General features: G+C 42.1%; 1 protein-coding gene across 3 annotated transcripts in view; it reads left to right on the top strand.

The window, feature by feature from the left end:
• LOC110537230 (roundabout homolog 1) overlaps positions 1-27655 on the top strand; it is a 207148-nt gene that overhangs the window by 27627 nt on the left and 151866 nt on the right. For 2 of the 3 annotated variants that reach the window (XM_090192053.1, XM_090192052.1), the window contains exon 1: positions 27532-27655. This exon is cut by the window's right edge and continues 1041 nt beyond it. Coding sequence is in view for 1 of the 3 variants with exons in the window: in XM_090192051.1 (XP_090048177.1) it covers positions 6294-6380 (87 nt within the window). In the remaining 2 variants the exon portion in view is untranslated. Of the gene's footprint in view, positions 1-6293; positions 6381-27531 lie in introns of those variants that run through there. The other variant, XM_090192051.1, reaches the window with a different exon arrangement.

Here is a 27655-nt window from a genome sequence, read left to right as displayed (position 1 = left end):
CATTAGGATGTGCGTGCATGCAAGTTTGGTTTGCCTATGTAAGCATTTCTGTCATTTTAATGTGTGTTTGTGTGTGTTTGTGTGCATGTGTGTGTGTGTGTATTTGTGGTAAACCTCTTGTTCTAATAAACCCGGGGAACTGGCATGGTTGTGGGTGAACCAGCATTTTCCTGAGAATCGTGCTGAGCTACTGTGGGCTAATAAAGTCTTTGCCGTAACATTTTCAGAAGAAGCAGTGTGTGTGTGTGTGTGTGTGTGTGTGTGTGTGTGTGTGTGTGTGTGTGTGTGTGTGTGTGTGTGTGTGTGTGTGTGTGTGTGTGTGTGTGTGTGTGTGTGTGTGTGTGTGTGTGTGTGTGTGTGTGTGTGTGTGTGTGTGTGTGTGTGTGTGTGTGGTTTCCCATCAAAACTGTATGGTCGATTGTCGACATCCTCAATCAAATGAACATCAGAGCCCTTTTGCATGCAGCATCACACAGCAATAACATAACCACTAAAACAAACTGAAAAACACAGTCGTCCCCCCGAGATTCACAGATAGTCTGTCTCTTACAGTAGCTACAGTAGTTTTCAATCAGCAGTGTCCCTGTGCTCTGAAGCATTCTGGTATGTGATGTGATGACTTCCACATGAACATTGAGACACTGAGACAGATCACACTGATCCTTTTTCAAGATTTATTGCATTTCACAGTTATGACTTTCCTCCTGGAAGCTGTGTCCTATCCAGTGAACATTTATCAAATGACAGGGGATTTAAGGTGAATTATGTGGTGCAACTAAGATGCATGCATCATTGTCATGCACCTTATAATTAGAATTTTCTTAATTTGGAGAGAGACGAGTTAAGTCATGTTTGGCTCTCGTGGAGAGAGGAGAGGAGAGAGAGTTTGCACAACAGAGGGTTATGAGGTGAAGTGGCCAATCCATAGCATGGCTTAGGTTTAGGATTAGAGGTTAGACGGGGATGCCGTTCTAACCTCAAACTCTATAGAGTTGTTTTTATGTCAATATGTCTATGTGTTTTAAGATGATCTCTCTCTAACAGAAGGGTGGAAGAATGAAGAAACTGTGTTCAAAATGATCACCTATAGTACCAGTCAAAAGTTTGGACACACCTACTCATTCAAGGGTTTTTCTTGATTTGCACTATTTTCTACATTATAGAATAATAGTGAAGACATGAAAACTATGAAATAACACACATGGAATCATGAAGTAACTAAAAAAGTGTTAAACAAATATGTTTTATATTTTAGGATCTTCAAAGTAGCCACCCTTTGCCTTGATGATAGCTTTGCACACTCTCAGCATTCTCTCAACCACCTTCACCTGGAATGCTTTTCCAGCAGTCTTGAAGGAGTTCCCACATATGCTGAGCACTTGTTGGCTCCTTTGGGCTAGCTTCCACAGATTGATAGAAAAACAGCTGCCTGTAATCATTTAGATCCTAGTTACACAGGAGTGTGGTTTGTGCTGACCCTTGATAACTTTGAACATTTGGGTCATAAACTAACATTTTTAACAAGCCCCATTGTGATTTAGGTAACGATTTCCCATACAGTTTTATGACAATAATGGTGTCTGTAGCATTGGGTCGTATGCTACTCCCTGTTTATTATACTAAACTTTAAACTATACTTATACATACTAATTTGCCTTCTGGATTATAAACATTGAGCTCATCATACAGTATATCCAATGTCGATTTATCCAGACTAGAGTTTCTAAAATCATATACTGACTCGGTTGGTCTTCAGTACATTTCTGACCTGAATGTCAAGAATGTACTTTTTAATATTACTAACAGAAGATACACTATACAGAGAGTACCAGTCAAAAGTTTGGACACACCTACTCATTCAAGGGTTTTTCTTGATTTTTAATATTTTCTACATTGTAGAATAATAGTGAAGACGTCAAAACTATGAAATAACACACATGGGATCATGTAGTAACCAAAAAAGTGTTAAACAAATATATTTTATATTTAGATTCTTCAAAGTAGCCACCCTTTGCCTTGATGACAGCTTTGCACACTCTCAGCATTCTCTCAACCAGCTTCAACTGGACTGCTTTTCCAACAGTATTGAAGGAGTTCCCACATATGCTGAGCACTTGTTGGCTGCTTTTCCTTCACTCTGCAGTCCAACTCATCCCAAACCATCTCAATTGGGTTGAGGTCGAGTGATTGTGGAGGCCAAGTCATCTGATGCAGCACTCCATCAATCTCCTTCTTGTTTAAATAGCCCTTACACAGCTTGGAGGTGTGTTGGTTCATTGTCTTGTTGAAAAACAAATGATAGTCCCACTAAGTGCAAACCAGATGGGATGGTGTATCGCTCCAGAATGATGTGATAGCCACTCTGGTTAAGTATGCCTAGATTTCTAAATTAATCACCAACAGTGTCACCATCAAAGCACCCCCACAACATCACACCTCCTCCTCCATGCTTCATGGTGGCAACCACACATGCGGAGATCATCCGTTCACCACTCTGCATCTCACAAAGACAAGTGGTTGGAACCAAAAATGTCATTGCTCATGTTTCTTGGCCCAAGCAAGTCTCTTCATCTTATTGGTGTCCTTTAGTAGTGGTTTCTCTTCAGCAATTTGACCATGAAGGCCTGATTCATGCAGTCTCCTCTGAAAAGTTGATGTTGAGATGTTCTTTTTACTTTAACTCTGTGAAGCATTTATTTGGGCTGCAATTTCTGAGGCTGGTAACTCTATTGAACTTATCATCTGCAGCAGAGGTAACTCTGGGTCTTTCTTTCCTGTGGCGGTCCTTATGAGAGCCAGTTTCATCAAAGCGCTTGATGGTCTTTGCGACTGCACTTGAAGAAACTTTCAAAGTTGCGTATTGACTGACCTTCATGTCTTAAAGTAATGATGGACTGTCATTTCTCTTTGCTTATTTGAGCTGTTCTTGCCTTAATATGGACTTGTTCTTTTACCAAATAAGGTTCTTATTTATACCACCCCTACCTTATTACAACACAACTGATTGGCTCAAACACATTAGGATGTGCGTGCATGCAAGTTTGGTTTGCCTATGTAAGCATTTCTGTCATTTTAATGTGTGTTTGTGTGTGTTTGTGTGCATGTGTGTTTGTGTATTTGTGGTAAACCTCTTGTTCTAATAAACCCAGGGAAGTGGCATGGTTGTGGGTGAACCAGCATTTTCCTGAGAATCGTGCTGAGCTACTGTGGGCTAATAAAGTCTTTGCCGTAACATTTTCAGAAGAAGCAGTGTGTGTGTGTGTGTGTGTGTGTGTGTGTGTGTGTGTGTGTGTGTGTGTGTGTGTGTGTGTGTGTGTGTGTGTGTGTGTGTGTGTGTGTGTGTGTGTGTGTGTGTGTGTGTGTGGTTTCCCATCAAAACTGTATGGTCGATGGTCGACATCCTCAATCAAATGAACATCAGAGCCCTTTTGCATGCAGCATCACACAGCAATAACATAACCACTAAAGCAAACTGAAAAACACAGTCGTCCCCCCGAGATTCACAGATAGTCTGTCTCTTACAGTAGCTACAGTAGTTTTTCCAAATAGGGCTATCTTCTGTATACCACCACTACCTTGTTACAACACAACGGATTGGCTCAAACACACTAGGATGGAAATAAATTCCACAAATGTACTTTTATCAAGGCACACCTGTTAATTGAAATGCATTCCAGGTGACTACTGTTCCTCATGAAGCTGCTTGAAATAATGCCAATAGCGTGCAAAGCTGTCATCAAGGCAAAGGGTGGATACTTTGAAGATCCTAAAATATAAAACATATTTGTTTAACACTTTTTTAATTACTTCATGATTCTATGTGTGTTATTTCATAGTTTTCATGTCTTCACTATTATTCTATAATGTAGAAAATAGTACAAATCAAGAAAAACCCTTGAATGAGTAGGTGTGTCCAAACTTTTGACTGGTACTGTAGGTGATCATTTTGAACACAGTTTCTTCAAATATATTTTGATATGTTTAACACTTTTTTGGTTACTACATGATTCATAGTTTTGATGTCTTCACTATTAGTAAAAATAAAGACAACCCCTTGAATGAATAGGTGTGTGCAAACTTTTGACTGATACTGTATAGTAAAACACCATTGTCTTGCAAATTCCTTATTCGTGATCTAATTGATATTAGCAATTTCCTTTCCCCACCTTCCTCTCTGTTTTATCTGCATTGCTTTTGTTTCAGCTTGTCTGGTGTTTTGCTGATTGGGAGGTCAATATGACAAACTGGAACTCACAGAGAACCTGTCCTACATTGCAGGGACTGCGTGAACAGAGAACGGCTATCAATCACACCTTGGTTATCAGGGCTGATAAAGAGAGATAACAATGACTTAAGTTACTCAGTTATAGTATATTTGCAAAGCTACACACACATACTTATGTTGGAAAAACCTCAGCACATGTAATCACTTTAAGTATTAAGCTTGAGATCTGGGCAGACCCCTCGGCTAACGAGTCAAGGATAACACTACTGTAACACTACTGTAAGAAATAGATGTATATGAGTGTGAACTCTCAGCAGTGAGGTCCTGAGTCCTGTTTTTCCTAATATTACAATAAGTGATAGCAGTTATTGACTGATACCACTCTAGCAGGTCCGTGCTGACATTGTGACGTGATTCAGGTGTGAGTCAGAGTTGAACTCCGGATCAGGAACCAGGTGAGAGGGATTAGTGTCAGCTCAATCTTCATCATATAATTACCTGAGCATATTAACAAAAATCCCCTCTATTGTCTTCTTAGATGAGTAATGCTTGGAGCTGATTACTGTCTTGGTGGTGGTCTGGGAGTTGTGATGAGATGGCAAGGTGCCACCTACATTCTCATCCAGAACTGATTAGTCATTGTTTGAAAAGGACAACCTTTTCAATTGAATGAGAAGGTGTCCTCAATACACTTATCTGGTAAAATAATGGTCAAATAAAAGTGATGAGGTATTGAAGGGTAACGTATGTCCTCTCTTGACCATATTTTGGATTTAGTTTCAGTGTTTTCCTACTGGCACACAGTAACCGCCAGAAGGAGATAAAGACTAATGGTACGGTGCAGAAGACTGACTCTAGGCTGGATTTCATTGAGGTCTATATCCTGGTCAGCTATTGGAGCTCTCAGCCATTTCTAAGTCATGGATATTGCCCAAGAACAACAGCCCATGAAAAAATGGTATAATTGAATGTTGTGGGGGAAATTGCCCACATAATAAGATATTGTGTTGTGCTAGTCATATGGCATGCCCTCAATCTTCACCATTCTTCTCAGTTTGGTCAGGTCATTTCCATGCTACTTGCTGGATGCATTCCTGAAAAATGTGTAAATTCTTCCTTTGTCTTTGTGACAGTATGCATCTAATGACCCAAGATAAACATTAAGGGAAATAGAGGAACTTGGCTCCTATTTTTGGATCAACATACTCCTTCAGTACACTTTAGTTTATCCACTGAGTCAGCGCAGTATTTCCTGGAAATACAGACCACCTGTCAGAAAGTACTGTCAGAAGACAAAACATAAAGGAATCCAAGAATGGCACATTACAATACTATAGCATTATAACCATTACAATTAGAACTGCCATGACTATTACGAAATAATGCTGTGAAAATAATCACAGTTTATTAACTGGATATGACTATTTTTTTGACTTGGAATATCAGTGCTCATTTGGGGTACCAGTACTGCTTATATTTAGGTGCAGGAGCTCCACAATACTTGTAAGCTAATATTCTATGTGAGAAACAGGCGCAATAGAACATTTGAGGTGCTGGTATTCAGTTCCGGTGAGCTTTTGCCCAAGTCAAGCTCTATATTTTAGAATGAACGAATCCTCCTACTTCTCTCAAATAAAATATGATTCAATACTATACACTGAGGATTGAATTGTAAAAATGAGATTGCTGTCAGGCATGCCTTGTTCTGTTGAAACCTCAGCAGGATGACTTTACTGCTGTGTATTTTAGGAGAGACAGGATATCAAGTCCTCCAACATTGTGTGTGCCCAGTGATGTGAGATTGCACTGAGATGTCTGATATGAAAGCTTATGTTTTATATTTCACTTTCCCTCTTTCTATCGCGTATTTCTATGGACTTCAGGCTCAGTTACTGTATGCCTGTAACTCTTTTGCAGGTTCATTTTCTACCTCAGTTTTAAGCTAATGTTGGAGGGAAGCAGGGTAGATTCTGGGGAATGATCTCTGCTATGCCAATAACGTGTTAGACTGTGAGAGAGTGAGGGGGTTTCTTATAGTGTAATCTACTATTTGTGTTTTTGTCTGCAGATACAGACACCCAGGATAAGGCCAGTGAAAATGCTGCCCCCACCCCCTCGTCTGAACATGAGGATGACAACTCTCTGGGCTATACAGGTACTGCAAGGATATCTGTGTCTCTGTCTTTGTGTCTGTCTTTGTGTCTCTAATATGGTCATACATTTGTCAGGAGGTGAAGAAGTGCAGCTCATTTTCCACCTCATTTTGTGGGCAGAGTGCACATAGCCTGACTTCTCTTGAGAGCCAGGTTTGCCTTCGGCAGCCTTTCTCAATAGCAAGGCTATGTTCACTGAGTCTGTACATAGTCAAAGATTTCCAGAATTTTGGGTCAGTGACAGTAGTCCAGTATTCTTCCACTGTGTACTTTCTGTTTAATGCCAAATAGCATTTTAGTTTGCTCTGTTTTCTTGTAAATTATTTCCAATGTATCAAGTAATTATATTTACATTTTTTCATTAAATTTTTGGGTCTAATTGTGTTGCTGTCCTGGTGCTCTGTGGGGTCTGTTTGTGTTTTTGAACAGAGCCCCAGGACCAGCTTGCTTAGGGGGCTCTTCTCCAGGTAAATGTCTATGTAGGTGATGGTTTTGTTATGGAAGGTTTGCAAATCGCTTCCTTTTAGGTGGTTGTAGAATTTAACGTCTCTTTTCTGGATTTTGATTATTAGCGGGTATTGACCTAATTCTGCTCTGCATGCATTATTTGGTGTTTTACATTGTACATGGAGTATATTTTTGCAGAATTCTGCCTGCAGAGTTTCAATTTGGTGTTTGTTCCATTCAGTGAATTCTTGGTTGGTGAGCGGACCCCAGACCTCACAACCTTAAAGAGCAATATAACTGATTCAAGTATTTTTAGACAAATCCTTTTTGTGTGCTTTGGGCAATGGTGTCTGGAATTTGTATTTGTGGTCCTGGCAAATAGATTTTTTTTGGAACACCATTATTTTTGTCTCACTGAGATTTACTGTTTCTCTCTCTCTCACTCTCACTCACCTTTTTTTAATTAATTATTTTTATTTCACCTTTATTTAACCAGGTAGGCCAGTTGAGAACAAGTTTTCATTTACAACTGCGACCTGGCCAAGATAGAGTAAAGCAGTGCGACACAAACAACAACACAGAGTTACACATGGGACAAACAAATGTACAGTCAATAACAAATAGAAAAATCTATATACAGTGTGTGCAAATGTAGTAAGATTAGGGAGGTAAGGCAATAAATAGGCCATAGTGGCGAAATAATTACAATTTAGCAATTAAACACTGTTGTGATAGATGTGCAGAAGATGAATGTGCAAGTAGAGATACTGGGATACAAAGGAGCAAAGAATAATAACATGGGGATGAGGTAGTTGGGTGGGCTATTTACAGATGGGCTATGTACAGGTACAATGATCGGTAAGCTGCTCAGATAGCTGATGCTTAAAGTTAGTGAGGGAGATATAAGTCTCCAGCTTCAGTGATTTTTGCAATTCGTTCCAGTCATTGGCAACAGAGAACTGGAAGGAAAGGTGGACAAAGGAGGAGTTGGCTTTGCGGGTGACAAGTGAAATATACCTGCTGGAGCGCATGCTACAGGTGGGTGGTGCTATGGTGACCAGTGAGTTGAGATAAGGCAGGGCTTTACCTAGCAAAGACTTATAGATGACCTGGAGCCAGTGGGTTTGGCGGCAAATATGAAGCAAGGGCCAGCCAACGAGAGCATACAGGTCATAGTGATGGTTAGTATATAGGGCTTTGGTGACAAAACAGAGGTGGATCAGAGGTGGATCAGAGAATCACCAGCAGCAAGTGCGACATCATTGATATATACAGAAAACAGAGTCGGCCTGAGAATTGAACCTTGTGGCACCCCATAGAGGATGCCAGAGGTCCGGATAACAGACCCTCCGATTTAACACACTGAACTCTATCTGAGAAGTAGTTGGTGAACCAGGCGAGGCAGTCATTTGAGAAGCCAAGGCTATTGAGTCTGCCGATAAGAATACGGTGATTGACAGAGTCGAAAGCCTTGACAAGGTCGATGAAGACGACTGCACAGTACTGTCTTTGACTTTAGAAAGACAGGGTAGGACAGATATAGGTCTGTAACAGTTTGGTTCTAGAGTGTCAACCCCTTTGAAGAGGGGGATGACCGCGGCAGCTTCCCAATCTTTAGGGATCTCAGACTATACTAAAGAGCGGTTGAACAGGCTAGTAAATTGGTTGCAACAATTGCGGTGGATAATTTTAGGAAGAGAGGGTCCAGATTGTCTAGTCCAGCTGATTTGTAGGGGTACAGTTTTTGCAGCTCTTTCAGAACATCAGCTGTCTGGATTTGGGTGAAGGAGAAATGAAGGAGGCTTGGGCAAGTTGCTGTGGGGGGTGCAGAGCTGTTGACTGGGGTAGGGGAGGCCAGATGGAAAGCATGACCAGCCGTAGAAAAATGCTTATTGAAATTCTCAATGATCATAGATTTATCGGTGGTGACCGTGTTTCCTAGCCTCAGTGCAGTGGGCATCTGGGAGGAGGTGCTCTTAATCTCCATGGACTTTACAGTGTCCCAGCACTTTTTGGAGTTTGTGCTACAGGATGCAAATTTCTGTTTGAAAAAACTAGCCTTAGCTTTCTTAAAACTGCCTGTTTATTTTGGTTCCTAACTTCCCTGAAAAGTTGCATATCGCGGGGGCTATTCGATGCTAATGCAGTATGCCACAGTATATTTTTGTGCTGGTCAAGGGCAGTCAGGTCTGGAGTGAACCAAGGGCTATGTAATGCTCCGGGTGCGACGAGGTGGAATAGCCCGCACTGGGCTATGCAGGCGAACCGGGGACACCGTGCGCAAGGCTGGTGCCATGTAAGCCGGCCCAAGGAGACGCACTGGAGACCAGATGCGTAGAGCCGGCTTCATGGCACTTGGCTCGATGCCCACTCTAGCCCGGCCGATACGCGGAGCTGGAATGTACCGCACAGGGTCCGCACTGGGGACACCGTGCGCTCCACAGCATAACACGGTGCCTGCCCGGTCTCTCTAGCCCCCCGGTAACCACAGGAAGTTGGCTCAGGTCTCCTACCTGGCGTAGCCATACTCCCTGTTAGCCACCCCCCAATAAATGTTTGGGGCTGACTCTCAGGCTTCCATCCACGACGCCGCGCTGCCTCCTCATACCGGCGCCGCTCCGCTTTCCCGCCTCCCGTTCTTCCTTGGGGCGGCGATATTCTCCTGGCTGAGCCCAGGGTCCTTTACCATCCAAATCTTCCTCCCATGTCCATTTCTCCAAATAGTGCAGCCTCTCCCACTGCTGCTGCTGCTGCTCCTGTTGCTGCTGCCTCTGTTGCTTCTCCTGCTGCTCCTCTTGCCGTTGCCCGTTACCACGCCGCTTGGTCCTGTTGGGGTGCGGGATTCTGTAATGCTCCGGGTGTCGTGGGTGTGGAGTCAAATGCAGGAGACAGAGAGTTCAATGCTGCGCGTCTTTTAATCGCACCAACGCACCACAGGGTGCTCACAAAAAAGTTACGTTCCCAAAACACAGGGAATCAAAATGTACAATGGGAAACAATCCCGACCGGACACTAACACGTGCCTATACCACAGAGCCGAAGGTTACATAGAAATACCCAAATCATAGAAAAACAAACATAGACTGCCCACCCAACTCACGCCCTGACCATACTAACTACATACAAAACAAAGGAAATAGAGGTCAGAACGTGACAGGCTATATATGTTCTTAGATCTACATTTTTTGAAAGGGGCATGTTTATTTATTTAAGATATTCTCTATCATTCTATCAGTCTGTCTCATTCTTCCTCTCTCTCTGTTTCAATCTTTCTTTCTCCAATAATGCAATTTTAGTGTTGTATATTACTGTTACTAAAATAACTCTAAAATACAAAAAATGTAATATTTAAATAAATTACTATATTATAGCTGCAATATGGAACTTTTTGGTGATCAGACCAAATTGACAAAAACATTTAGTTATAGATCTGTCATTCTCATTGAAAGCAAGTCTATAAAGCGATATATCTGTTCTATATGTGCTATTTCTATGCTTCCCATTCTTAAGGTACATTTTTGCTTCTTTTACTTTCACTTTTGTACACCAGCTTCAAACAGCTGAAAATACAATGTTTTTGGTTGTGGAACATATATTTCACAGCGGTTCTGTACACAATGACTGCTTGTTTTGTCACTTAAGCTGAAATTAGGTGGACTATTACAATTTTAGCAACCAGGAAATGGCGGAGCGATTTATGCATATCACATCTTCAATAAATACCTCTTAAAGTTCTTACAATATATATATATATATATATATATATATATATAGTATATACATACACTACCAGTCCAAAGTTTTAGAACACCTACTCATGCAAGGGTTTTATTTTTACTATTTTCTTCATTATAGAATAATAGTGAAGACATCAGAACTATGAAATAAAACATAGAGAATCATCTAGTAACCAAAAAAGTGTTAAACAAATCAAAATATATTTTAGATTTGAGATTCTTCAAATAGCCTCCCTGTGCCTTGATGAAAGCTTTTAACACTCTTGGCATTCTCACAACTAGCTTCATGAGGAGAGTGGAATTTTGTGGAATTTGTGGAATTTCTTTCCCTCTTAATGCATTTTAACAAATCAGTTGTGTTGTGACAAGGTTGGGGTGGTATACAGAAGATAGCCCTATTTGGTAAAAGACCAAGTCCATATTATGGCTCAAATAAGCAAAGAGAAACAACAGTCCAGCATTACTTTAAAACTTCTTACGGATAGGCGGGACAGTTGCTTCCCACTTGGGCAAAAAAAACAGGGAAAATGCAGCGCGGCAAATATTTTTTTTAAATATAAAATCAAACTTACATTAAATCACACATGTAAGATACTCAATTAAAGCTACACTCGTTGTGAATCCAGCCAACATGTCAGATTTAAAAAATGCTTTTCGGCGAAAGCATAAGAAGCTATTATCTGATGATAGCACCAGCAGTAAACAAAGGGGGTAGCATATTTCAACCCTGCAGGCGCTACACAAAACGCAGAAATAAAATATAAAACATGCATTACCTTTGATGAACTTCTTTTGTTGGCACTCCAATATGTCCTATAAACATCACAATTGGTCCTTTTGTTCAATTAATTCCGTCCATATATATCCAAAATGTCCATTTATAAAGCGCATTTGATCCAGACAAAAACAGCTTCCAAAAAAACGCAACGTCACTACAAAATATTTCAAAAGTTGCCTTTAAACTTTGTCAAAATATTTCAAACTACTTTTGTAATAAAACTTTAGGTATTTTTAAACGTTAATAATTGATCAAATTGTAGACGGGTCTATCTGTGTTCAATAAAGGAATGAAAACAAACCAGCGCTACTTTTCACATCTTGCGCAACTCTCAACAGTGTTACCCAGTTCCTAGTTGGCCTACTTCTTCATTGCACAAGGAATAACCTCAACCAAATTCCAAAGACTGGTGACATCCAGTGGAAGCGGTAGGAACTGAAAACCAGTTCCTAAGAAATATTGTTTTCCAACGAGAACTCACTGAACAGACAGAGACCTCAAAAATAAAAAAGTCTGAACGGTTAGTCCTCAGGGTTTTGCCTGCTACATAAGTTCTGTTATACTCACATACATGATTCAAACAGTTTTAGAAACTTCAGAGTGTTTTCCATCCAAATCTATGAATAATATGTATATCTTATATTCTTGGCACGAGTAGCAGGAAGTTGAAATTGGGCACGCTATTTATCTAAAAGTGAAAATTCTGCACCCTAGCCCCAAGAGGTTTAAGACATGAAGGTCAGTCAATACGGAACATTTCAAGAACTTTGAAAGTTTCTTCAAGTGCAATCGCAAAAACCATCAAGCTCTATGGTGGTGGAAACCAAACACATACAGAGACCATACGTCCACCTACTCTGCATCTCACAAAGACCCAGAGTTACCTCTGCCGCAGAGAACCACCGTGTCTTTGTGAGACGCAGAGTAGGTGAACGGATGGTCTCCGTATGTGTGGTTTCCACCATGAAGTATGGAGGAGGAGGTGTGATGGTGTTGGGGTGGTTTGCTGGTCACACTGTCTGTGATTTATTTAGAATTCAAGGCACACTTAACCATAATCACTACCACAGCAATACGCCATCCCATCTGGTTTGTGTTCAGTCAAATCAAATCAAATTTGTCACGGAAGCGCCGAATACAACAAGTGTAGACTTTACTGTGAAATGCTTACTTACAAGCCCTTAACAACAAAGACGAGGCTATATACAGAGGGCACCGGTACCGATCAGAGTGCGAGGCTACAAGTTGGTTGTGGTAATTTGTACATGTAGGTAGGGGTTAAGTGACTATGCATAAACAGTGAGTAGCAGCAGTGTACAAAACGGAGGCGGGGGGGGGGGGGGGGGGGGGGTGTCAATGTAAATTGTCCGTTCGTGATTTTATTAATTGTTCAGCAGTTTTAAGGCTTGGGGCTAGAAGCTGTTGAGGGGCCTTTTGGTCCTAGACCAAAAGGTTCCGCTCCGGTACCGCTTGCCGTGCGGTAGCAGAGAAATCAGTCTATAACTTGGGTGACTGAATTTTATGAGCTTTCCTCTGACACCGCCTATTGTATATGTCCTGGTTGGCAGGGAGCTTGGCCCCAGTGATGTACTGGGCCGTTCGCACTACCCTCTGTAGCGCCTAACGGTCAGATGCCGAGCAGTTGCCATACCAGGTGGTGTTGCAACAGGTCAGGATGCTCTCGATGGTGCAGCTGTGGAACCTTTTGAGAATCTGCCAAATCTTTTCAGTCTCCTGAGTGGGGAAAGGTTTTGTTGTGCCCTCTTCACGACTGCCTTGGTATGTTTGGACCATGATAGTTCGGTGTTAATGGGGGCCTGTTCGGCCCACCTTTTCCTGTAGTCCACGAGCAGCTCCTTTGTCTTGCTCACATTGAAAGAGAGGTTGTTGTCCTGGCACCACACTGCCAGTTCTCTGACCTCCTCCCTATAGGCCGTCTCATTGTTGTCTGTGATCAGGCCTATCACTTTTGTGTCGTCAGCAAAATTAATGATGGTGTTGGAGTCGTGTTTGACCACGCAGTCATTTGTGTACAGGGAGTACAGGAGGGGACTAAGCACAAACCCCTTAGAGGCCAAATTATTAAGGATCAGCGTGGCAGATGTGTTGTTGCCTACTCTTACCACCTGGGGGTGACCCGTCAGGAAGTCCAGGATCTAGTTGCAGAGGCAGGTGTTAAGTCCCAGAGTCCTTAGCTTAGTGATGAGCTTCGTAGGCAATATGATGTTGAACGCTGAGCTGTAGTCAATGAACAGCATTCTCACATCATCTGTGGATCTGTTGGGGTGATATGTGAATTGGAGTGGGTCTAGGGTACCTGGGAAGATGTTGTTGATGTGAGCCATGACCAGCCTTTCAAAGCACTTCATGGCTACCGACGTGAGTGCCACAGGGCGGTAATCATTTAGGCAGGTTACCTTCGCTTCCTTGGGAACAGGGACTATGGTGGTCTGATTGAAACATGTAGGTATTACAGACTCAGCCAGGGAGAGGTTGAAAATGTCAGTTAAGACACTTGCCAGTTGGTTCGCGCATGCTTTGAGTACACGTCCAGGTAATCCGTCTGGCCCAGCGGCTTTGTGAATTTTGACCTGTTTAAAGGTTGTGTTCACATCGGCTACGGAGAGCGTTATCACACAGTCATCCAGAACAGCTGGTGCTCTCGTGCATGCTTCAGTGTAGCATGCCTCGAAGCGAGCATAAAAGGTATTTAGCTCGTTTTGTAGGCTCGCGTCACTGGGAAGCTAGCACATGGATTTCCCTTTGTAGTCCGTAATAGTTTTCAAGCCCTGCCACATCCGATGAGCGTCAGAGCTGGTGTAGTGGGATTCAATCTTAATCCTGTATTGACGCTTTGCTTATTTGATGGTTTGTCTGAGGTCATAGCGGGATTTCTTATTAGCATCCGGATTAGTCTCCCGCTCCTTGAAAGCGGCAGCTCTAGCCTTAAGCTCAATGCGGATGTTGCCGGTATTCCATGGCTTCTGGTTGGGATATGTATGTACAGTCACTGGGGGGACAACGTTGATGCACTTATTGATGATGCCGATGACTGAGGTGGTGTACTCCTCAATGCCATTGGATGAATCCCAGAACATATTCCAGTCTATGCTAGCAAAACAGTCCTGTAGTGTAGCAGCCGCATCATCTGACCACTTCTGTAATGAGCGAGTCACTGGTACTTCCTGCTTTAGTTTTTGCTTGTAAGCAGGAATCAGGAGGATAGAATTGTGATCAAATTTGCCAAATGGAGGGCGGGGGAGAGCTTTGTATGCATCTCTGTGTGTGGAGTAAAGGTGGTCTATGCTTTTTTTTCTCTGGTTGCACATGTGACATGCTGGTAAAAATTTGGTAAAACTGATTTAAGTTGGCCTGCATTAAAGTCCCCGGCCACTAGGCGCACCGCTTCTGGGTGAGCATTTTCTTCTTTGCTTATGGCCTTATAGAGTTCGTTGAGAGCGGTCTTAGTGCCAGCTTCATTCTGTGGTGGTAAATAGACTGCTATGAATAATATAGATGAGCACTCTCTTGGTAGATAGTGTGGTCTACGTCTTCTCATAAGGTACTCTACCTCAGGCGAGCGATACCTCGAGACTTCTTTAATATTAGACATTGCGCACCAACTGTTATTGACAAATAGACACACACCCCCACCCCTCATCTTACCAGAGGTAGCTTCTCTGTTCTGCGGGTGCATGGAAAATCCCGCTAGCTCTATATTGTCCGTATTGTCATTCAGCCACATCTCAGTGAAACATAAGATGTTACAGGTTTTGATGTCCCCTTGGTAGGATAATCTTAATCGTAGGTCATCAAGGAGATTGATGAAGTGCTGCATCAGACTTGAACTCAATTGAGATGGTTTGGGATGAGTTGGATGGCAGAGTGAACAAGAGCTCAGTATATGTGGGAACTCCTTCAAGACTGTTTGAAAAGCATTCCTCATGAAGCTGGTTGAGAGAATGCCAAGAGTGTGCAAAGCTGTCATCAAGGCAAAGGGTGGCTACTTTGAAGAATCTAAGATCTAAAATAGATTTAGATTTGTTTAACACTTTTTTGGTTACTACATTGTTCCATGTGTGTTATTTCATAGTTTTGATGTCTTCACTATTATTCTATAATGTAGAAATATTAAAAATCAAGAAAAACCCTTGAATGAGTAGGTGTGTCCAAACTTTTGACTGGTACTCTCTATATAGTGTATCTTCTGTTAGCAATGTTAAAAAGTACTTTCTTTACATTCAGGTCAGAAATGGACTGAAGACCAACCGAGTCAGTATATGATTTTAGAAACTCTAGTCTGGATAAATCGACATTGGATATACTGTATGATGAGCTCAATGTTTATAATCCAGAAGGCAAATTAGTATGTATAAGTATAGTTTAAAGTTTAGTATAATAAACAGGGGGTGGCATACGACCCAATGCTACAGACACCATTATTGTCATAAAACTGTATGGGAAATCGTTACCTAAATCACAATGGAGCTTGTTAAAAATGTTAGCTTATGACCCAAACATTCAAAGTTATCAACGGTAAGCACAAAGCACACTCCTGTGTAACTAGGATCTAAATGATTACAGGCAACTGTCTTTTCTATCAATCTGTGGAAACTAGCCCAAAGGAGCCACTGACCAATAGGAAATTAAACTAATGTGCTTTAATATCTCCAAGAATTATGGAAATTCAAAGCCATGACTGGGACCCAAACAGTCCCAGGTAGCAGATTGTGTTCCAGCAGGCAGGGACGATAATATCACTGGATGCCAGTTCATCAGTGGCCACGGACTTCGAGTGCTCCTTCCAAAGGCAACATAATTCAATCTTCTCTCCCTTTCCTTTAATATATTATTGTAAAGGTTCACTGTCATGGGAGGTACCATCATAGAGCAAATAAGCAAATTGATTAAGAGTTTCTCTCCATTCCCCAAGCCTTCTCTCCTGTGGCCTTGGACAGTTACAAACTGCACTTTCAGGCTGCACAGAAGAGATTGGAATTTGATAAAGATCATAGCTTGAATACGGGTCATGAGCATATTTCACAGCCTTGTTCATGATTCTAACACTACTATCGTGACACTACAGCCTTGTATGTTCATTGATCATTTATTTACTCCTTATTTTGCCAGGTAAGTTCACTGAGAAATCATTCTCATTTAAAGCAACGATGTGGAGAAAGTTACAAAACATAGTAAAAATACAAAATATACAGTATAAGCAAGCAAAAAAAACACAAAAACTATACATTTAAAATAAAACGATCAAGCATTGAATCATAAGAAACAAACACATTCTTCCTTAAAAAGGTCCTCACACAGCCGTCTGAACTGCCTCAGAGGCACCAAGTCTTCCAATTTCAGCGAACTCTGTCGACCATTCCATAAGCACGGTGGAAAATAGTTAAAGGCAGATTTGCCTAACTGTCGAGGGGATCTCCAGAGTTAGCCATCCCGGAGACCATGTCTGAATTTCTGTAGTTTAACAAGGAATCGAGGTACGGTGGAAATATATGCAAGAGGGCTTTATTAACAGAAAGTGTGCAGTGCATTGATCTACGAAACTTCAAAGGGGGAAGTGATATGCGCTGAAACTATCACCTGTAATAAATAATATAGAAAGTATGCCTTCAGGTAACTGCCAATGGAAACACTTGAGTAAATGGGGACAAAAACTACAGTTGAAGTCGGAAGTTTTCAGAGACTTAGGTTGGAGTCATTAAAACTCGTTTTTCAACCACTCCACAATTTCTTGTTAACAAACTATAGTTTTGGCAAGTCAGTTAGGACATCTACTTTGTGCATGACACAAGGATTTTTTTACCAACAATTGTTTACAGACAGATAATTTCACTTATAATTTACTGAATCACAATTCCAGTGGGTCAGAAGTTTGCATACACTAAGTTGACTGTGCCTTTAAACAGCTTGGAAAATTCCAGAAAATTATGTCATGGCTTTAGAAGCTTCTGATAGGCTAATTGACATCATTTGAGGCAATTGGATGGGTATCTGTGGATGTATTTCAAGGCCTACCTTCAAACTCAGTGCCTCTTTGCTTGACATCATGGGAAAATCAAAAATCAGCCAAGACCTCGGAAAAAAATTGTAGACCTCCATGAGTCTGGTTCATCCTTGGGAGCAATTTCCAAATGACTGAAGGTACCACATTCACCTGTACAAACAATAGTACGCAAGTATAAACACCATGGGAACACGCAGCCGTCATACTGCTCAGAAAGGAGACACGTTCTGTCTCCTAGAGATGAACGTACTTTGGTGTGAAAAGTGCAAATCAATCCCAGAACAACAGCAAAGGACCTTGTGAAGATGCTGGAGGAAACAGGTACAAAAGTATCTATATCCACAGTAAAACAAGTCCTATGTCGACATAACCTGAAAGGCCATTCAGCAAGGAAGAAGCCACTGCTCCAAAACTGCCATTAAAAAAAACAGACTACGGTTTGCAACTGCACATGAGGACAAAGATCGTACTTTTTGGAGAAATGTCCTCTGGTCTGATGAAACAAAAATAGAACTGTTTGGCATAATGACCATCGTTATGTTTGGAGGAAAAAGGGGGAAGCTTGCAAGCCGAAAGAACACCATCCCAACCGTGAAGCACGGGGGTGGCAGCATCAAGTTGTGGCGGTGCTTCACAAAATTGATGGCATCATGAGGAAATGAAATGATGTGAATATATTGAAGCAACATCTCTAGGCATCAGTCAGGAAGTTAAAGCTTGGTTGCAAATGGGTCTTCCAAATGGACAATGACCCCAAGCATACTTCCAATGATGTGGCAAAATTGCTTAAGGACAACAAAGTCAAGGTATTGGAGTGGCCATCACAAAGCCCTGACCTCAACCCTATAGAAAATGTGTGAGCAGAACTGAAAAAGCGTGTGCGAGCAAGGAGGCCTACAAACCTGACTCAGTTACACCAGCTCTGTCAGGAGGAATGGGCCGAAATTCACCCAACTTATTGTGGGAAGCTTGTGGAAGGCTACCTGAAACGTTTGACCCAAGTTAAACAATTTAAAGGCAATGCTACCAAATACTAATTGAGTGTATGTAAACTTCTGACCCACTGGGAACGTGATGAAAGAAATATTGGCTGAAATAAATCATTCTCTCTACTATTATTCTGAAATTTCACATTTTTAAAATACTGGTGATCCTAACTGACCTAAGACAGGGAATTTTTTACTAGGATTAAATGTCAGGAATTGTGAAAAACTGAGTGTAATTGTATTTGGCTAAGGTGTATGTAAACTTCCAACTTCAACTGTGTATTGAAAGCAGGTGCTTCCACACAGGTGTGGTTCCTGAGAAAATGAAGCAATTAGTGTCATGTATAAAAATCCTAGGCAGGTCATTCTTTTTGGCTGCTATGGCTATGCCCCCATAGGATGACAATGTCTCCATCCACTAGGCACGAGTGGTCACTGAATGGTTTGATGATCACGAAAACAATGTAAGCCATATGCCATGGCCGTCTTAGTCACCAGATCTAAACCCAATTGAATACTTATGGGACATTCTGGAGTGGCATCCGACAAAACACAAAAATTATGGAATTTCTTATGGTAGAATGGTGTCCCATCCCCCGAATAGAGTTCCAGACACTTGTAGAATCTATGCCAAGCTGCATTGAAGCTGTTCTGGCGGCTTGTAATGGTCCAATGCCCTATTAAGAAACTGTATGTTGGTGTTTCCTTTGTTTTGACAGTTACCTGTATATATAGTATACCTATATTTTAATATTTGATTTGCTTAATTGAAAAAACTGAATTCCAACAACCCTCTCAAGAAGGGCTGAATGCTCTAGTCGTCCTTGTACCTACCTAGTCAACAGCACAAGAGAGAGAGAGAGAGAGAGAGAGAGAGAGAGTAGGAGTGAGAGAGAGAGAGAGAGAGAGAGAGAGAGAGAGAGAGAGAGAGAGAGAGAGAGAGAGAGAGAGAGACAGACAGACAGACAGACAGACAGACAGAGAGATAGAGAGAGAGAGAGAGTGAGTGAATTATGGTTGTACCTGTCTGGCCAACACGCATCACGATTGATAGGAACATCACAGCGGCACTCAGTTTGTCAATTTGCAGAGAAGAGAAATGTAGAGAGAGGGAAAGGATGAAAAAAGCAGCATGGTTTGTGCATCAGCAGTCCCAGATGTGCTGTTGGATAGAGAATATGAAGGCTCTTTGTTATATTTCACATTCTCATTGCGTGTATGACCCTGAGCGTTCTGCGCTCTGCGTTGAGTGGGGCTGACGAATGGGAGAGAAAGGGAGAGAAAAATGGGAGAGTTGGTGGATGGGAAAAAGGGAAGACGGAGAAATCTAAAGGGAGGGAGTGATAAAGAAATTATTTGAATATGAGAAAAATGAAAGAGGGAAAAAGAAGATGCTGATAGTGTTATTGACAGACAACCAGTAATGGAGTTTAAACTAACTGGAATGTAAATTGACTAGTTAACACCACCAACATCAACAAACACCACCCATTACAGCTATCAGTGATTATGCCCCCTGTGTACATGAGCGTTACCAATGTAATATTGTACAGTTTAATGTCATAATGTACAATAAAGTCAACCCCAGTGAAACCCACATAACTACATTAGCTTCATTGACTTCATTGTCTGACTCCTAATGCCCTTCATTTCTTTTGTGATTGAGGAGCTCGTTTCCATGGTGTCCTTGTGATTATGATAAGTATAGGAAAAAGAATTGGCTGTGATTTTAGAGGAGCAATGCAAACCTCTGGGCTTCTTATTTACAGAAAGCTGACAGCAACCATGTGTATGTGACAAATACATTTGATTTGAATACATGGGTGATATAGGGGTGATTCCAGATGTTCTTGTCAGAAACACATAGCTAGCAGCACCTGCAGGTGGTTCTGTATGCCTGAAGGCACAAGGTGAGACACAAATGCAGATACAATAGGCAGATGATTAGAGTCTTACACTGGTAGGCTTGATTACCAACAACGACGAGACGGCCTACAGGGAGGAGGTGAGGGCCCTCGGAGTGTGGTGTCAGGAAAATAACCTCACACTCAACGTCAACAAAACTAAGGAGATGATTGTGGACTTCAGGAAACAGCAGAGGGAACACCCCCCTATCCACATCGATGGAACAGTAGTGGAGAGGGTAGCAAGTTTTAAGTTCCTCGGCATACACATCACAGACAAACTGAATTGGTCCACTCACACAGACAGCATCATGAAGAAGGCGCAGCAGCGCCTCTTCAACCTCAGGAGGCTGAAGAAATTCGGCTTGTCACCAAAAGCACTCACAAACTTCTACAGATGCACAATCGAGAGCATCCTGGCGGGCTGTATCACCGCCTGGTATGGCAACTGCACCGCCCTCAACCGTAAGGCTCTCCAGAGGGTAGTGAGGTCTGCACAACGCATCACCGGGGGCAAACTACCTGCCCTCCAGGACACCTACACCACCCGATGTCACAGGAAGGCCATAAAGATCATCAAGGACATCAACCACCCGAGCCACTGCCTGTTCACCCCGCTATCATCTAGAAGGCGAGGTCAGTACAGGTGCATCAAAGCTGGGACCGAGAGACTGAAAAACAGCTTCTATCTCAAGGCCATCAGACTGTTAAACAGCCACCACTAACACTGAGTGGCGGCTGCCAACACACTGACACTGACTCAACTCCAGCCACTTTAATAATGGGAATTGATGGGAAATGATGTAAATATATCACTAGCCACTTTAAACAATGCTACCTTATATAATGTTACTTACCCTACATTATTCATCTCATATGCATACGTATATACTGTACTCTATATCATCGACTGTATCCTTATGTAATACATGTATCACTAGCCACTTTAAACTATGCCACTTTGTTTACATACTCATCTAATTTGTACATACTGTACTCGATACCATCTACTGTATCTTGCCTATGCTGCTCTGTACCATCACTCATTCATATATCCTTATGTACATATTCCTTATTCCCTTACACTGTGTACAAGACAGTAGTTTTGGAATTGCTAGTTAGATTACTTGTTATTACTGCATTGTCGGAACTAGAAGCACAAGCATTTCGCTACACTCGCATTAACATCTGCTAACCATGTGTATGTGACAAATAAAATTTGATTTGATTTGATTTGTTTATTAATCCAAATGGTCACGGACAGGCAAAAAGGTCAAAACCAGATCAGAGTCCAGGAGGTACAGAGTGGCAGACAGGCTCGTGGTCAAGGCAGGCAGAATGGTCAGGCAGGCAGGTACAAAGTCCAGAAACAGGCAAGGCTCAAAACTGGGAGGACTAGAAAAAGGAGACTGCATACAGCAGGAGAATGGGAAAACCGCTGGTTGACTTGGAAACATACAATATGAACTGGCACCGAGAGACAGGAAACACAGGGTTGAATACACTGGGGAAAATAAGCGACACCTGAAGGGGGTGGAGACAATCACAAGGACAGGTGAAACAGATCAGGGCATGACAGTATGTTAGTGGTAGCTGCACAAAGAAAAGGCTGTCGAAAGGAGGGAGTGGTATGTGGGAATTTCCATGGCAAAAGAATTACGCTGTGACTCTGACTTTAAAATGTTTACCAAAAATCATTGATTTCAAAGGTTAACAAACCATAGAACTCTATTGCCTTATGACTCATCCTGAATTTAATTATGTTTCTCTATCGATCGCCATAAACATTGTCTGCTTCTGCCACCCTAGAAGTCGTTTGTGTGACTTCAAAATGATTGGCGTATTATAAAATAAATTAATCAGCGATTGGATCGTCTCCAACAAATCTGACCAATTGATAACATCATCAAGTAGGCTAGCTCTGGCCCCAACCCATCAGTTTCTGGGACCAATCAGAACAGTCAGAATGTGTCTCCACTCATCGTGGAGAATAAAAATCTGTTTGGCCGGAGTGGTGTAGATGGGTAGGCAGGCATGCAAAGAATTCTATCCACAAGGTCTACTTTGAATGATTTCCGCTGAAAGTTTTACAAAAACACATTTACAGAAAGAACTATACAGATACAAAGTTTGGTAACAGAATAAAACTGAGGGATATGTTAGCGTAATTCAGTTTGCAAACTTTGCGTCTTAACAATTTTTAGAGTACATTTTTTATATATTTTTATTTACTGTGTAAATTGGTCAAAGTAGTCATTTTACAGAGGTTACGGTTTGTTCAACTTTTTAAAAACTTTTTTTTTGTTTAGCATACATTTTAAAGTGAAAAATCAGAGTCTCTTATGTTACTGTGGAATTGGCTAATGTGATAAATACAATGAAAAGGTCCACTAGGAGAGCTGACCACACATGCGTGTGGCCGCCAACATAACAGCAGGTGCAGCACACATTTCAAAAGCATGGTTCTTATTCTGTGTGAAAGCACAGTGTAACGTCTGCTTCCAACTCACACCCTCAACCACGTAGATTCCCTGCATGCAGCTCAGTATCCAGCCCACTTTCCAGCTCACACTCTCAAACACCTCGATCCCCTGAATGCAGCTCACTCTCCAGATCCCAATCACCTGAATTCTAATCACCTGTTCAAATCAAATCAAATCAAATTTATTTAAATAGCCCTTCATACATCAGCTGATATCTCAAAGTGCTGTACAGAAACCCAGCCTAAAACCCCAAACAGCAAGCAATGCAGGTGTTGAAGCACGTTGGCTAGGAAAAATCCCTAGAAAGACCAAAACCTAGGAAGAAACCTAGAGAGGAACCAGGCTTTGAGGGGTGGCCAGTCCTCTTCTGGCTGTGCCGGGTGGAGATTATAACAGAACATGGCCAAGATGTTCACATGTTCATAAATGACCAGCATGGTCAAATAATAGGTCTGTGACAGGTAGCACGCCCGGTGAACAGGTCAGGATTCCATAGCCGCAGGCAGAACAGTTGAAACTGGAGCAGCAGCACGGCCAGGTGGACTGGGGAAAGCAAGGAGTCATCATGCCAGGTAGTCCTGAGGCATGGTCATAGGGTTCAGGTCCTCCGAGAGAGAGAAAAAAAGAGAGAATTAGAGAGAGCATACTTAAATTCACACAGGACACCGGATAAGACAGGAGAAGTACTCCAGATATAACAAACTAACCCTAGCCCCCGACACATAAACTACTGCAGCATAAATACTGGAGGCTGAAACAGGAGGGGTCAGGAGACACTGTGGCCCCATCCGATGATACCCACGGACAGGGCCAAACAGGAAGGATATAACCCCACCCACTTTGCCAAAGCACAGCCCCCACACCACTAGAGGGATATCTTCAACCACCAACTTACCATCCTGAGACAAGGCCGAGTATAGCCCACAAAGATCTCCGCCACGGCACAACCCAAGGGGGGGCACCAACCCAGACAGGAAGATCACATCAGTGACTCAACCCACTCAAGTGACGCACCTCTCCTAGGCACGGCACGAAAGAGCACCAGAAAGCCAGTGACTCAGCCCCTGTAATTGGGTTAGAGGCAGAGAATCACAGAGGAAAGAGAGGAACCGGCCAGGCAGAGACAGCAAGGGCGGTTCATTGCTCCAGAGCGTTTCCGTTCACCTTCACACTCCTGGGCCAGACTACACTCAATCATATGACCCACTGAAGAGATGAGTCTTCAGTAAAGACTTAAAGGTTGAGACCGAGTTTGTGTCTCTCACATTCCATAAAAATGGAGCTCTATTGGAGAAAGCCCTGCCTCCAGCTGTTTGCTTAGAAATTCTAGGGACAATTAGGAGGCCTGCGTCTTGTGACCGTAGCGTATGTGTAGGTATGTACGGCAGGACCAAATCAGAGAGATACGTAGGAGCAAGCCCATGTAATGCTTTGTAGGTTAGCAGTAAAACCTTGAAATCAGCCCTTGCCTTGACAGGAAGCCAGTGTAGGGAGGCTAGCACTGGAGTAGTATGATCAGATTTTTTGGTTCTAGTCAGGATTCTAGCAGCCGTATTTAGCACTAACTGAAGTTTATTTAGTGCTTTATCGACGGAAAGTAGAGCATTGCAGTAGTCTAACCTAGAAGTAACAAAAGCATGGATTAATTTTTATGCATCATTTTTGGACAGAAAGATTCTGATTTTTGCAATGTTACATAGATGGAAAAAAGCTGTCCTTGAAACAGTCTTGATATGTTCGTCAAAAGAGAGATCAGGGTCCAGAGTAACGCCGAGTTCTTTCACAGGTTTATTTGAGACGACTGTAAAACCATTAAGATTAATTGTTAGATTCAACAGAAGATCTCTTTTTTTCTTGGGACCTAGAACAAGCATCTCTGTTTTGTCCGAGTTTAAAAGTAGAACGTTTGCAGCCATCCACTTCCTTATGTCTGAAACACAGGCTTCTAGCGAGGGCAATTTTGGGGCTTCACCATGTTTCATTGAAATGTACAGCTGTGTGTCATCCGCATAGCAGTGAATGTTAAAATTATGTTTTCGAATGACATCCCCAAGAGGTAAAATATATAGTGAAAACAATAGTGGTCCTAAAACGGAACCTTGAGGAACACCGAAATTTACAGTTGATTTGTCAGAGGACAAGCCATTCACAGAGACAAACTGACATCTTTCCTACAGATAAGATGTATGTCATTATCACACACTATTTAGTTCAGTTCTTTGTACCCCGTCACTGTGAGGTATTGTTTGTTTTGTGACATGTCTTTCTGAGCTCCGTTTCTTTTATTATTATTTTCTTCTTCCTTCTTCTCTTTCCCCCTTTTGCGATTTTTCTCCTCCAGTGTATGATAGTTTTTACCTGCCTTGCTAACGATGCCTTTTGCCTATTCCCTCCATGTACTTTAGCCTATCAGATTTTCTGTTATCTACCTATTGCCTGATCTCCCGGACTACATTACTATCCTTTTCCCTGCCTGTACTGTTGCCCTTTGCAATAAACACATGCTGCACCCTGCGCTTGAGTCCAGCTCTCTGTCTCCCATCGTGTTCATTACACACAGATACATCTGTTTTGTCTGAGAATACTTGTCACGGCAAAGGTGACCCCATAGACGTGTTTATGTGAAAGAGAAACAAAACATAAATCACTTATAATTCATTCATTATACAGAATTAACTCGGCAATTATGCAATTGTTCACTAATTATCAAACACTAACTATGCAGTGTTTGTTGCTGTTTGTATCTATGGAGATAGCACGTAATGTTATTTGTTCCTTCATTAATATCAGTGACAGTTTTAGTTCATGTTTGATTTCAGTCTTGTTTGGTCTGGCTCTGAGCTTCGAGTAGCAAAACAATCATTTTCAATATTTGGCATTGTCTGATGCCTCTGGCTGATGTCTCCTTTGTTTATGACTGTCGAACCGATATAATATTTGAGTTTCTCTATGTGTCCACTTGTACCATCTGTTGCTGTGCTTACATTAGTCTTGGAGATGCATTGGATGGCCAGGCAGACCTGTGAAATGTACGGTAGAAATCATAAACTCTGCACTCTGAAATGTGTGTAGCACCTGCTGTTGTGTTGGATGCCACACGCATGTGCGGTCAGCTCTCCTAGTGGACCTCTACATCGTATTAATCACATTAGCCATGCTGTGCAATGTTTCTTTAGGCAGCTGGACTGGCGCTACAGTCCCAGTGCTCCCTGAGAGAGTCTGGATGTTTGTGTAGGCGACCTGTTGACTCTTCTGCACTGCGATGTGTTTGGAGGGAGGCGTCCTCTCCTCCACACCACATCCTCTGTGGTCAGTAAGCACACTTTATCCTCTGTTCATAAAGGGGATTTGATGACCAACTCACAGAATGTCATTTCATTTATTGACACTGATCCTATTGTGTTTTGAGAGTAGAAAGTTGACTCAGAAATCCTCTGAGGGTAACAAGGGGGAAGGGTATCCAGAGTGATAGGCATTCATCTTCTACTGGACCAACCAGTTGTCACTGAGGTTATTCGAGAGGGAGAGAGTAATGTTTGTGAAAGAGAGAAGCGGTGGAAAACGTTTGTAAAGGAATGCGCTGATGGTTAGCCTGTGAGTGCCCATATTTTACTGCTGGTCTGTGTTGTTCTGGTTCCAGAACTGGGCCGCTCGTGCAAGCATTCAGCTGGGCCGCCAGTGGCACACTCAGAGCAATTAGGGGTTGAAGGCAGAACAGAATCTGGGGGCAGGGAACGAAGGCTTTCTCCCACTGCGTGAGAAATGCTGAGGTTTCTCTATATGGACACATAGGCAGAGAGAGAGGTTTCTCTATATGGGGTTTCTCTCTCTCTCTCTCTATGTTTCGGAGGGAGGGAGGGAGGGGGAGGGAGGGAGGTTGAGAGAGAGAGAGAGAGAGAGAGAGAGAGAGAGAGAGAGAGAGAGAGAGAGAATAATCGCTTGGACCTTGCAGGATATGCCAGCAGTCAGTCATAAACATTATACGTGTCTCCTTAGTCAAGTACTTTTGCAGAACAAAAGCTTTTATACTTCTGAGGGATTGTAGGCTAGAAATGAAGATAGTCTGGCATCTCCCTCAGCCACGAAAACATGTCAAATGAGTTACCATGTAGGGAGGCAAGACTTCAGCTTTGCATTTGATGCAGTAGCTAACCATTGATTGTGAGGTTGTTTCTGGAAAGGGCATGAAAGTGAATGTCCTCTTGTGTTGAATTTCTTGCATCCTGCAAGTCAGCCAGCAGAGGGGGGGCTTGCGCTGGTCATGTAGCAAGCCAGAAAGAATGGTTGGGATTCAACTTCTTCGGTTCTTTCAATAAACCCATGAAGCCCTCAGGAAATATATGTATCTTAATTGACACTTATCAATAGTAAAAAAATATATCTTATTTAGTTTTATTTATTAGATATTTTCTCAGCATGGCACATTTTTATCACATGAAAGCCTGAAGCTTGTATTCTTATAAAAAGAGCTTTTACTGTATCCTATTCCTAGACCCCCAAAAAACTCCAATGCGTTTGAAGTAGCCTACATTCAAATTCATGCAATGGACTTGAAAATGAAATGGTCATTCTGTCTGATGTGCCATTCGCATAGTGAGACAAAGAGGTCCCTGGGTCGATTTGCAAATCTTCTTATAGATTTAATTAATGATTTAGAGAAGTGCAACACTGCTCCTGGCTAATCTCTTCAGAAGTGAATTTTAATTGGCTTATTAAGATACTATTTTGTGCCCAAGCGAGGATTTAAAGGGCACATAAATCCAGGCACCTATGGCGTGTGTGAGACCTTGGTTCACACGGTCGTTTTGAATACATCTGTCTCCCAGTGGGGTAAACGATGTCGTGCAGCCCCTTTGACTTTACATTGAATAGAAGGATGTAAGGGAACAGCACCCTGTCTTTCAAACAATCCCTTTCACG

Source organism: Oncorhynchus mykiss, chromosome 12, assembly GCF_057628025.1.
Source record: "Oncorhynchus mykiss isolate SJ-2025 chromosome 12, ASM5762802v1, whole genome shotgun sequence".
Lineage (NCBI taxonomy): Eukaryota > Metazoa > Chordata > Actinopteri > Salmoniformes > Salmonidae > Oncorhynchus > Oncorhynchus mykiss.
The sequence above is the reverse complement of the archived record's forward strand: the minus strand, read 5'-3'. Positions and strand labels throughout refer to the sequence as shown.